This window comes from Microcebus murinus, chromosome 11 (assembly GCF_040939455.1).
Source record: "Microcebus murinus isolate Inina chromosome 11, M.murinus_Inina_mat1.0, whole genome shotgun sequence".
In the NCBI taxonomy this organism is placed as follows: Eukaryota; Metazoa; Chordata; class Mammalia; order Primates; family Cheirogaleidae; genus Microcebus; species Microcebus murinus.
In genome coordinates, this window is record NC_134114.1 from 70,884,996 (window position 1) to 70,898,834 (window position 13,839).

Below are 13,839 nucleotides of genomic sequence, written 5' to 3' on the forward strand. Positions count from 1 at the left end.
CACAACATTTGCCCTGAGCAAACATGGGCTAGGAAACCATAAAAACCCTATCTCCTGTCCCTTTTTAAAAAAAATGAACCAAATTATAAAGACTATTTTTTTTATGATATCATTTTGGTTTATTTTACAAATAAAATGATAGCCATATTTTGGGGTTAGAGATGATAATTTTGTTTAACTTTCCACAATGAAAGAAAATCCCTTTTTTATACAGCCATGCAAAGAATTTAATATGTATTCCGTCACATTTTAATATGAATATATTTTATATAGCATATGATATATAACATACATAACTTTACATATGATAAATATAATTTTTGCATCATATATACTGTTTTGTGAATCACTTAAATTATTTTTTAAAGTATATCCACATATATGAAGACCATGCCTATACTCCCAGCTACTCGGGAGGCTGAGGCAGAAGGATTGCTTGAGCCCGGGAGTTTGAGGTTGCTGTGAGCTAGGCTGACACCATGGCACTCACACTAGCCTGAGCAACAGAATGAGACTCTGTCTCAAAAAACAAAAAGAAAAAGAAAAAAGAAACATAAGCCGAGTGACATAAGCTATTTTAATTCTTTTTAAATAACATTTTTCCCTAACTTTTAGGAATTTGAAATTTTATATATATAATGTCACTATGGACATTTGGTCCTGTATTTAGGGGGGACCTGTTTAATAATCCCGTTAACATATATAAGGCTTCAGTTTGTTTTCCTATTCAAGTTTTGGAGTAAATAAATACAGTCAAGGCATGTCTGTTTTGCGTATGTCAGTTTTCTATTGGATAACAACAAACACTGCATCATGCATAAGTACTTAATGATTAACCCTAAAAAAGGAGTAATCTGAAAAGTGAGGCCGGCAGTTTCCTAGTCTTCAAGGAGTCCTCACATGGCATACAATTGCCACATTCTTACAATGCTTGGTTATAGTCTTATGCTTGTAAATTCCTGAGTCTCGAGTCACGTGATATTAGATGGTTGGAAATTGAAATGTCTGTAAGAGCCTCAAGAATTTAGCTTTGAATTCTTCCTGCCACAGATGGCCCTTAGAATTTCACATCACTTACTGAAAAGCTGCCAGAGTAGATGAATATGTGGAAATAAGCTTTCATCTTCAGTTTGCATAGTATTGTCCAGATCTTGGAATTATTCTGTGGCATGCATTGCATAGTATACATGAGTATATCATGTATTTTTTCTGCATTGCGTAGTATACATGAGTATATCATGCTCTCTAAAAGTCTAATTAAGTGGTTCAAGGAGTTAACCAAAGAAAATCCTAGTCAATAATGCAAGATAAATAAGCTCTAGAGATCTGTTGTATGATGTCGTGCCATTGTGCCTATTAACACTGTATTGTATACTTAAAAAATTGTTAAGAGGGTAGATCTCATGTTAAATGTTTTTACTACACACACACATACACAAAAGGGAATTCCCAGCCTAAGGATTATTGCTTCATTAGGACCTAAAGGTGTCAAAGATGACTTGAGTAGCATTTCTAATTATGAAAACAGTCCAGTGAGTCTTACTTTCATTTTCAGTTATTGATTCTCTCTGTGTTCTCAAAACACATCAGTGTGGCCTGCCGGAAGTCACCTGCTGCTAATCCCACATATTTAGATTATTTGATGCTTGCTTTCTTTCAGGTAATATGAATGCAGACATTGCATAGGTGTTCTTTACTTAATGTAATTTTGCTTGCATAATTTGGTGTAACTTTTACTTATATATAACATAATTTATTCTGTTAAAAGAGAAGAAAGAGACAGTATCTGGGTTCTCCTTTAGCTTGTGAGAATGTAGACAATTAAAAATACCCACACTTACTGTTTGCTATATATCACTGACTCTGGGTTTTGGTAATGGATGAAATTTCCAAAGGAAGAGCAATGTTCATCAGCACCATTCAGGGCACCTGAGAGTCACCTGGGAGCCTTTTAAGACACACTGATGATAGAAGCTCCAGCCCCAGAAATTCTAATTTACTTGGTCTAGGAATGAGATCTCCTCCTTTGGTATTTTATAAAAGATCTCCAGGTAAACATAATGCACAGCTGGGGTTGAGAATTACTAGCATATAGTACATTTCTTATCTGGGGTTCATTAGCTTCTAAGGGATTCTTATCCATTTTTATACAAACTTTAACATCTGTGTGTGTGTGCATGTGAAATTTTCTGGAGAGATGACCCAAAGAATTTATCAGATTGTAAAAAGAGTATTTGACCTCAAAGTTAAAAAGCATTAATGCAGGAAGACGAAAACAAAAAGCATAGAGGTCTTCCAGACTACACTCCTTTGGGAATTTGAGGAGGAAGGGAGCTAACAGTGCAGGCAGAAAAAAAAGCAAAGGTAGAAAGAAGCAGTGGTGTCTGGAGCTGGCACTGGCCTGTGAAAGCCCAGTTGTGTTTATCATTCCTGATTTCGTGTTCTGTGATGTCATGTTGGTAGCTTGGATTTGGCCATGGTGGGAGAATTATACCACAGGAATGGCAAATGCTGGGTATCAGGGCTCCTCCCTCCACGAGGATACGCTGTAGTAGGTAGGAAGGCCAGGTGAGAAGTTTAAAGGATGCACAGGAGTGCCAAGCACTGCAGGGCTGAGCTGTGAGGAGCCTTTAGAGCCACTGGACTCCCCAATCTGCCTGTTCCGCTCAGCTGTGGCTCCAGTTGGTGCAGACTGGCTGCAGGTGCCTGATCTCATTGGTTCAATGAGTTTGAAATAAATGAACCACATTTGTTATGTGCCCTCCTCATTCCTCAATATCATGAAGGCATCGGGCAGAGTGCTGGATACAGGAAGGGAAACATCAGAAAAAACAGATTGGGAACAAAGAGAAAAGGGTCTCCAATTACCCAGAGAGGCAAAGTGACTCCCTTAAATTTGCACCAGTAGATAACAGGAGAGATCTAGATTCTGAGTCTCCTAACTGTAACTATCCACATTACAGTTTTTGAATTATATTTTTCTTTTTATTTTTTTTATAGAGATGAGATCTCCCTGTGTTGCTTTCTTTTTTCTTTTTCTTTTATTTTTAAATAAAATTAAGAATTTTGTTGTTGTTGTTGTTGTTGAAACAGAGTCTTGCTCTGGGCACGAGGGCAGTGGCATTATCATAGCTCACTGCAACCTCAAACTCCCGGGCTCAAGTGATCCTCCCGCCTCAGCCTTCTGAGTAGCTGGGACTATAGGCTGGCGCCACTACGCCTGGCTGATTTTTCTATTTCTTGTACAGGTGGGATCTTGGTCTTGCTCAGGCGGGTCTCTAACTCCTGGCCTCAAGCGATCCTCTTGCCTCAGCCTCTTGTAAGCCAGCATGCCCAGCTGGAATTATATTTTTAGGAGTTAGGACTTTCTATAGCTATAGGATAGATGAGGACAATCTCTTGAAATATCATGATCAGAATCCTTGATCCAGAAGCTGGTGTACATCTGCACTCCAGCCACTTAGATTGTATTGAGCCTATAAGGCTTTAAAAGTACATTTGTTAAATTTTAAGACATTACAACATACAGACAGTATATTCTTACTTCTGATTCTGGGATTGGAAAACTTCCCAGCATTGAGTAACGGGATCAATTCCATGGGGAATAACACGAGGGAGCAGGGGGCTGCATGGGAGGTGCTGCAGGCCAAGTGTGAGGAGTGCTTGGGGAAAAGGTCAACTTTTGCTGGGCTTTTCCTATTAAAAGATAGGAATTTTTTAAGACACAGAGGAAAAGGGGCTGGCAGAATGGGGGAGAGAAGTGAAGGGAGCCTGGGGAGAGAGAGCTTTGAAGGGTGGTGGGGTGAAGACAAGGGAAGGTGGAGTGGTTTTGCTCCAATGTCATGGGCGTGTAGCTCATCAGGAAACCACGTAGCTCCCTTCCTCAGGTTGGATTTGTAGAGGTGGCTCTCAGACATCCCAATCTGACCCTGACAATGCATGAGACCTTTTGAATGTGTTCTATTTCTGCTGCACTTTCCTCTACCTGAGGGTAGTCACTACTCTCTACAATTAGTAAGATTTAATTCAACCTTGGGAGAGACCATATCTATCAATACCTTCTTGCCCAGGGCAACTAGATAACTTGGGTGTTGGACCACTTGTCTTGACGGTAATTCATGTTCTGGCCATTGCTGTTGCCACTAGCTGGCCTCTTATTACAGAGAGGTGGCAGCTGGCCTGGGAGGACGACTTCAGGTTTTGAGGAATAATTTAGGGGATGGCAAACTGATTTTGCTAAAATGTGAGAATTGTTTAAATGTTTTAGTATAATTATAAGGATATATATTTGGTAAACAAAAATTAAAAGAGAATACAAAAAAGGGGTAATGTTGATATTTTATAAGAGATTTATTTTTCTTACCTCCTGCTTTAACAGTTAGAAAAATCCAACATGTTTTAATTTGTTTACAGGTGCTTTTCAGTGGGAAGAATTGGAAGAAGATATCAGGAAGAAGTTGAAAGATTCTGGGGATGTTTCAAATGTAATTGAGAAAGTTAAATGCATTTTAAAAACACCAGGAAAGGTAAATTAATTTGTTGCAAGCTCATTCATTTTGACTCTCTCTGAATTGTAATTGATACTGTATAATGAATATAACATTGAGTCATTAGAACAGTCAAATACTATATAAATATAAATGTTTTTCTTAACTATATTTCTGCCATTTAAATATTTTAAGCATAAACACATGTTATTTCTTACTATCTTAGATTTCAATTTATATAAGAATTAAAATATTGGTGAGTCATCTCTTTAAAATGTTCATTTGTGAATTCCTTCTGAAACACTCCCCTGGAGCTCTGGGAATACACAATCTATGTCAAGAATGAAGGGCTATTTAATTTTCCAGCTACCTTCAAGGTTATTAGAAGGAGTGCTTTCTCACTCACAATTTAAACCCAAATAGTTTTGGGGAGTAAGGCAGTTTCTACACATGCTTTTTTTCCCAGGAGTTCTGAGGAATCTATTTAAACACATTGACAGTTAAGGATTCTCTCATCAAGTATAGGTTCAAAAGTTATAAATTATATAACTTATTAATTATAAATTAGGTTCAAAGTTATAAAAATACAAACTTTGCATATGACCATAAACTTGTGCACATCAAAACTCTAGCAACTTAGATTGCATTGAATCTCTAAGGGCTTTAAAAGTACATTTGTTAAATTTTAAGACATTACAAAATGTAGCCAGTGTATTCTTATTTTAGAATCTGTGATAAATAAATTGGTTACAGTAGTTAAAAAAGGTAAGTTGTGTGCAATGCCTAGCAGAATACAGGTTTATTAAATGTAAAAGAAGATTATTCCTTTAATTTTTTAAAATACAAGTGACCTTGTCAGTCTGCAGCCTAAATTACATTAACATTTTAAAGTTAATATTTAAAAAAATATAAAACTATACTAGCTTTAAGTGAAGATTTTTTAACTGTTTGTTAATTTAGAAAATGGTCTTTTTTAAGAAAAAACAAAGTAACATGGAATTAAGAGGCAAGATCTTTCGTTTCAGTAACACATTGAAGCAGATATACAGAAGCTGTCCAGTTTTACAGGCATACAGCGGGACAGTAGCTCTCTTGAAATCCAATTCAACTAAATAATCCTTTTGTAAAAATGCACACATATGCCTGCATTAAAAAGTTATTTTGGTTTTCTATATTAACCTCTTGATGAACCAGTTAATATATACCATGTGCATCTGTATTCTCTCCAAACTTCTGTCCTACCCCTGCCTTTTTTTCAAATTGAAAGCAAAAGTGACAAGAGAATCTCTTTATACAGATTTATAAATCCCTCCATCCCTGTATCCATCTCTTTCTCTTTCTCCCCCTTTCTATCAGAGTATGAGTGTATGTGTGTATACTATATTCACACACACACATATACACATTCATACATGATATACATCTATATAATATTCACAATATACAAATTTATAACCTTGACATAAATGATAAGGACAGAAGTGTTGGCTTTTTTTCTGACCCTGCACTTTCCCTTGAGTCTAATTCTGAACATATTCTTTTGAGTACGGAGAATAACATGAATTCTTACTGGGGAAGAGGGAGCTGGGACTATATGGTTCCATGTTCTTGAACTAAATTCCCTCCTTTGCACAGGAGGAAAGGAGAGTTCTTCCACCCTTTCTTGCTGTGCTTTCCTGGGGTAAAGAGCCTCTCTCACTCACTAAGTACAACACAGAGATGTAACACAGAATTCGGACTCAGGAAACATATGTTAAAATTGTGAGTCTGCCACCAAATTCTCTCTGTAGCTTTGAGCAAGTCAGGGCTTCCTGTAAGATGAGGGGTAAATTGGGTGATTTCAGAGCCCCTGCTAGTTCTCCAATTCTGTGACAGTTTTTGATTGCTACTCTCCTCTATGTGTGGCAGTCACTTGACTGCTGTCCCCCAGTTCCTTCAGTGTGTATTATGGGATGTAGTGTATAGGATCTGAGAATGTGCGTTGTAGGATGAGGATTCACAGGATCCTGTTTTGCCTCTCTGCCTTGCTGGGGATGCCATTCCGGAGTGTGTTTTCTTCTTCCTGATGAGGAAGAATAGTATTTTTTTCTCTTCCCCAAAGATTTTCAAACTTCCCACTGTAGTAGATTCATCCAGAGTGGGGAGCAGATGTCATTCATTCTTGTTATTGCTAAAGTTGTACCTTTGATTATTTCTTAGGGACGAAGCTTTCTGAGTTCCCTCGCTAGCTAAGCCACAGGGTCAGAGTTCAGATCAGGGCTGAGGTTCTGAGATTTGGCAGGGGAAATGAGTGAAGCCATCAGGAATGAGTAAAATGTGATATTTAAATGAAAATCATTACTAAATCATTCCCAGTGAGGGGCTATAATATCCCAATATAGACTCTAGGCAAAACTACAGTCCTAATGAATACTAGCATTTAAGATGATTTGTTATTTCTTCATCTTTTGGGTAACTTTACCTGAAAATGTTTTTCAGGCTTTCTTTATCCATTGTAAATAAAGAGAGTAAACAAAATGGGAAGAAATGGGTGGATGGCAAGGAAAGGGAGGCTGGCCTTCAACTTGTAGGACTGGAATTGAGGGGATGCTTGGAGATACCAAGGAAGGTACAGGAAGATACAGGAAGGATAAACAAAGCGCCAAAGCCTGGGGTAGACAGAGGGGCCCTTCCTGGGGGCTGCCACCTCCAGCAAGGTGTGACAGGACAGGTGGTGTTTTCATGGGAGAGATTCTCTGGAGATCCAGAACAGACTTCCAGGCTACTCTGATTCCAGTAGTCTCTGCTGTGGATAGGAAGGATATTTTAGATTGTAAGATTAGAGAGGAAGATGAAGAAGAACCACTTCATCACTCTCATGTATTTTTCTTTTTAATATTCATTCCTTTAAGAGAAAATGTTGAGCTAGTAAGCAGTGAAAGAACATGGTGTGATAGGGGCGAATGGATTTTTCCTAACCACAAATTAAATTTTTGTCTGTGTACTTTCTTAATGAACAAATTAGGTTGTGTGTGTAAAGATATTCTAGTAGGCATTCATATGAGGCCGGACTACTGTTGCCTGTTTCCTGCCAAAGACTCAGGGATTCAGGACCCTACAGCTTCTTAGCGGTAGAGTTGAGTTTCCAGGTAGGCAGATCGTTCGCTGCTGTGAATGTTGGAGAGAGGAGTGTTGCTCATTAACAGGCAGCAGATATAGTTCTTGAAGACAATTTCCCTTAAAAGCTATGATCAGAGATGCCATAGGGCAGGTAACCACTATTTCATTAGAAATTTAGCACATTTTTCCAAATTCTCAACCCAGCCTCTCTGTTATTAAAGCATACTAAGCAACCTTTCCCCTTGTATCTCCTTATAGATTAATTGCCTAAGGAATTGCAAAACCTATCAAGCCAGAAAACCTCTGTGGTTTTATAACACTTCCCTCAAGTTTTTTCTTAATAAACCAATGCTCGCTGATGTTGTCTTCGAAATACAAGGTATGGCTCAACTTTTACAGACTTCCTTATTCATTGTTATTTCTTGTTTTCTCTCCTCACTTTCTCTTTCAGGTTTGAAGGTTTGGTGTGAGGGAATAACTCTTCTCTCTTGCAGAATGTGGATTAACACTACCTGAATTACAGCAAAATCTTCCAGAGAAATGAAGTGTCTTATTAAAATAAGAAAAGAAATTTATATTCCCCTCAGTATTTTTTCCCTTTCCATGTGCTTCATTAACTTTTAGAGACCAGCAAGGGATGGCGTGATCTGTAATATTTCATCATATATGCTTGTTTATGTATTTCTTTAAGATCCTAGTTCTCGATCCGTATGAAACCAATCCCCTTAAAATTAAATTACCTCTAGCTTATTTTATTTAGCTCTCTTCCTCTTTATTTGAGCAAAAGGGTTGAGGGTTGGGCCTAGCCTGCACCGCCCCCCACAGAAACTGCTGCATCTATTCTTCCCAGCACCCTGAGAACCGTTAGCCCCAGAGCAACTGAGAGCTGCTGTTTATCTCCTTGGGAAAGTAACGCCACCTAATTTTAATAAAGATGAGCTGTTTTAATGCCCATTATTGATTACTCGCTTGGATAATTTTGTCCCTTTGGTAGATTAAAAGCAAAATCTTAGGGATGAATTGTCAGATACCTTCAATTATGCAGGAAGGATAGAAGGAGGTGTTTCCAAAAGGAATTAAGTAGAACTTTAGATGGGCTTTTACTAAGAGGAAGATAATAATTGTCATTTAGGATAGAAAGGTGTGACAGCTAACATAGTCATTTACTTTTAAAAAAATCTTTCTCCTTTCCAGAAGAGCTTTTGGAAGGAAACAAAACAAAAAAAAAAACCCCTTTTCTCAGAAAGATTCACTTTACTTTTAACTCTGGTCACTTGCCAAGATAAACAGTGAACTGGAAACTTTCCAGAGTCCCTTCCACAATCTGCCATCAGCACCTTATGCAGTGTGAGCCTGGGACACTTTCAAATGGGACAATAAAAGTGACCTTGGAACACACACACACACACACACACACACACACACAAAAAAAGACTGGGAAAAAAGCTAATAAGAGGCTAAAGATTTATGGAACCTGGCACCAGTTTCTCTGCCATGGGCTGTAGGGGAGGCAGCCCAGCTCCTGAGAGTTGGGGAGGGCACTGTGGAGGCAGCAGTGTTGTTCCTCTGGAGGAGGGCTGAGCCTGGGGCCTGAAGCCCCCTGCTCCAGCTTTGGCTTTGCATCCTAACCAGCGTGTGTCCTTGCGCAAGTCACTTGACATTTCTGGCCTTCAAGTCTTCTCCTCCGCAAAGAGGCTGAACCACCCAGATTCTGGAAGGTCCTTTACAGTGTTGAGAGTTATATAGCTCACTAATAGCCGCCCTTCTTTGATTCATGTACCTGCAGGGCAACAGAGAGAAAACTAAAGAGAAATTTTTGAGTTAGAAGTTAAATGAATTCTTGTTCTTTTCAGGGGTTAAAATATGTGTCCATCCTGCCACTGAATGGAATGGAATGGGTCATGTCTGAATTCTCCTCAGTGTGGTCACTCTGGCTGCAGGCTCAGCTTACTAGGGCCAGTTCTCTGATGGAATTGTTCCAAAATGGGAGAGGTAGAAAAACCAGAGGCATTTCAAATGAGGAAAGAAGCAGAGGACTTACAGAATCACTGATCTAATTCATCTCCTTGAGTAACAAACAGTTGCATATATATATTTATGAAGAAACTTTATTATTTTTTTTCTGATTATGAAAGCCCTATATGATTATTATAGACTAGTGTGCATAAAATGATCTTATTTTATAGAAAATATTTCTATTTTGTTCATAAATATATAGCAAGGGTCAGGAAGGATATATTACACCATATTGTGAGCAGTGGTTATCTTTAGAAAATGAGATGATGGTGATGATGGGGATTATGGTGATTAGAAAAATGTTGGAATTGCTCAAGGTAGAATAGTCAGATAACACATCAATATGCAAAAGAAAAAAATCACCCATAATCCTATTGCCTGATGACAATCACTATTTGATTTTGGCATATTTTCCTCTAGTCAGTTTTCCTCTGTTTAAAAATAGGAGGTTAGGTAATAAATACTATTTATATAATTGTGTATTCTTTATTTTTAAATTTATATCATAGCATGTTATGGTATTTATAATGTTTTGTTAGCATTTTTAATGTCATTATATGATTATATCCTTTTATAAACTATAGTAAACTATTATAGTAACAATAATTATTATAAAAATGTCTCAATACTAAAAGCTTCAATGGATCAGAACAAGTGTAATTTATAGGTGTAAATTTAGGGATTTCCTACATTTTTCACTATTAGAAATAGCTGCATTGTAGATTTAGTGTAAGTACTTTACTCTGAAATTAGGATTATGGGATAGATTCTTAGTGAAAGGATATGAATATCTGTAAGACTCCATCTATAATATTAAATTGTATATGTCTAGAAAGATTGTACCAATTTACATTCCCATTGGCAGTGTATGAAAGTGCTTGTTTTATCTTTCTCAGCATTAAGTATGCTTCTATCTTAATTTTTATTGCAAATTTGGTATGACTATTTATTTTTAATATTCTAATCTAGAATCAAGAAGCCCAGATTGTGAAATCAAAAACCAATGTTCTGATCCATTGAAGCTTGTAGTATTGAGACATTTTTATAATAATTATTGTTACTATAATATAATATATAATAATAACACTGACTCCGGTAGCAACTGTACTAGAGATCATATATGTAAAGCTTAAGTCTTGAAACAATGCTGTATTTTGGTATTGGTATTCCAGCAGTCGCCTAGTATTTTGGTATTGGTATTCACAGCCCTAGCTGCCAAGTGACGTTGGAGCAGAGATTTACACCTTTCTAACTCCAAGGTGAGCACAAGAGAGTGTACCTACAACATCTTGTTAGTGCAACTAGAGAAAATTAGATTGATTTCAGAATGGTTTAGTCATAACTGTTCCTCTGTTTAAAGTCAAAATGCATTCTCCCATGTATTCTGTTTCATATTCTTGTCATTCTCTGAAAGTTTGTACAGGTTAAGTATCCCTAATCTCAAAATCTGAAATCCAAAATACTCCAAAATCTGAAACTTTTTGAATGCTGACATGATGCTCAAAGAAAATGCTGATTGGAGTATTTTGAATTTCAGATTTTTGGATTAGGGGTGCTGAACCAGTGAGTGTATACATAATGCAAATATTCAAAACACTGAGAAAATCTAAAATCCAAAATATTTCTAATCTCAAGCATTTCAAATAAGGGATACTCAAACTGTACCAGGCATGAAGGTTTACGCTTCAGGTCATGTTAATGCCTCTCAGTGTGACAACATTTGGACATATGGTTTTTTTTTTTTTTTTTTTTTTTTTTTTTTTTGAGACAGAGTCTCGTTTTGTTGTCCAGGCTAGAGTGAGTGCCATGGCGTCAGCCTAGCTCACAGCAACCTCAAACTCCTGGGCTCGAGCGATCCTTCTGCCTCAGCCTCCCGAGTAGCTGGGACTACAGGCATGCGCCACCATGCCCGGCTAATTTTTTATATATATATCAGTTGGCCAATTAATTTCTTTCTATTTATAGTAGAGACGGGGTCTCGCTCTTGCTCAGGCTGGTTTTGAACTCCTGACCTTGAGCAATCCGCCCGCCTCGGCCTCCCAGAGAGCTAGGATTACAGGCGTGAGCCACCGCGCCCGGCCTGGACATATGGTTTTTAATTGTAGTTAAATTGACAGGCAGCTAAATTTTAATGTCATTCTGAAAAACTAATGTCTATTTTTTTTTTTTTGGTGTAAATGGAAATTGCTGTTTGAAGTGTGAAAGTATTTCTAAGTTTGTGACTGACTTGTTAATTTAAATGTTTTACACCAAAAATGGGGAGGATAAAATTCTTATATTTTAAATTTATATTGAACTTTAGGCAGACACTCAATAACATGTCCCAAATCTGAATAATAATTTTTTTAAAAAATTATAGTGAAATTTTCAAATAAAGATACAATTTTTTTCTCTATACACTTTACCTAAAACATATATGATGCAAACTACACATTATGTAAGATTCCTATTTGTGAAATAATTCACATATGAATGTAACTTTGGTATTCATAATATAAATTTATATGAAGTAATGGGAAAGATAATTTAAAAATTTAAATAATTATCCATTTAAATGTAGTGTTTTCTCTTCATACAATAATAATATATTTGAAGTCACATGTAATAATTCTTTGGTTTCTTTACTCCAGTTTTGAATATTACTCAACCTCATGAGAGGTGTAAAGAAACCTAAGTGAGAATAGAATCTATGGAACAATTTAGACCAGAACCGACACACTGATAAACCTTGATGAGGTGGTGGTGACATGGGCCAGAAAGACTTGATGGGGTCTTTTCTTGGGTGCATATTTGCTGTAGGTTTGACTGTGATACTTTATATTTCTAAGTCCTTTGTTTCCTCACCGATAAAATAGAGATACTGATTTCTACCTTGTGGAGTGGTCACGAGGATTGAAACAATGCATAAAAGAGACCCAGCAGAAGCCTGACTTGTAGACTCTATTCCCCCTGCGATGGCAGCCAGCAGTGGGGGACCATTGTACTATTTCTTGCTGAACCCAGGTTCCACAGCCAATCGTTTAAAAATGTTCTAGGCTATCCCCAACAACTGGCTGGAGTTGACATGAGATATAAAATGGGATACTATCCCTGTAATAGGTGGTCATCAAATATATATTTTTCCTACCACTCCCAAGTTGTTGTTTGGATTTGTAAAAGAAAAAAAAATTACTATAGCAGTTCTAAAGCTAGTCTTTTTTTTCTTTAACTTTTTCTCTTTCTTCTTTCTTTCTTTCTTTCTTTCTTTCTTTCTTTCTTTCTTTCTTTCTTTCTTTCTTTCTTCTTTCTTTCTTTTCTTTTGAGGTAGCTAGGTCATGATTTTTTTTTAACATTTTTTTCTTTTTTTTTTTTTAAATTAGTCTTGGTACATATTTAGACATGATTATAGAAAGGCATGGGTTTCCTTTTAACATGAGAGTCTCCGCATAGAGTTTGTTACAAAATTACATTCCTTCCCTGTTTACTTACATAGTACATATTCTAAGTCTCTTGAGCTAGACAAGTATCTCTTTTCTTTTTTCAGAAATAGTTCTAAAAATTTCACTTTTGAAACCTGGAAAATAGTATGAAAATATGACAAATGTAGCACTTTATTTTAATATACAGTAAAGCAAAGATCTTTGATAATCTATATAAAGTGACTAGAAAACTTGGGCTTTTTAAATTTTGTTTCACTCTTACAGTCCTTTTCTTTAGAAAAAGTTTCTTAAAACTGTAACATCAAATGAATCCTACCCAAAAATGATAGTTTGGCCTTGACATTTTTAAGGAACATGTTTATCTTTTAACTAGAAAATTGATGTTTTTTTCCCCTAAGTAACTCTACCTGTATCCAGTTGCTAGCTAGTACATAAACTCAGCATTATGTTCATTCAGCATATTTTTATATATAGTGTTTGAAAATGTAATTATACTGAGGGCATTGTATTATAGTTTCACAGCAGAATAATTTATAATACCAGTTTTAAAAGTTGATATTTTCTTAACTGGAAGTATAATGGTTTTCTAAACTAAATTCCAAGCTTGAAATAGGCTTAAAAATGCTTTAAAGTACAGTTGTCCCTTAGTATCCATGGGGAATTGGTTCCAGAACCGCCTGTAGATATCAAAATCCTTGATGTTCAAGTCCCTGATATAAAATAGCATAGTATTTGCATACAACCTATGCATACCATCTTGTATACTTTAAATCATTTCTAGATTATTTATAATACCTAATGCAATGAAAGTGTCATGT

At 36.5% G+C, this 13,839-nt stretch overlaps 1 protein-coding gene across 2 annotated transcripts in view; it reads left to right on the forward strand.

The window, feature by feature from the left end:
- RHOBTB3 (Rho related BTB domain containing 3) overlaps positions 1-13,839 on the forward strand; it is a 56,640-nt gene that overhangs the window by 27,194 nt on the left and 15,607 nt on the right. For both annotated transcript variants that reach the window (XM_076008201.1, XM_012773902.3), the window contains exons 7-8: positions 4,414-4,526; positions 7,845-7,965. In XM_076008201.1, coding sequence (XP_075864316.1) covers positions 4,414-4,526; positions 7,845-7,965 — 234 coding nt within the window. The remainder of the gene's footprint in view (positions 1-4,413; positions 4,527-7,844; positions 7,966-13,839) is intronic.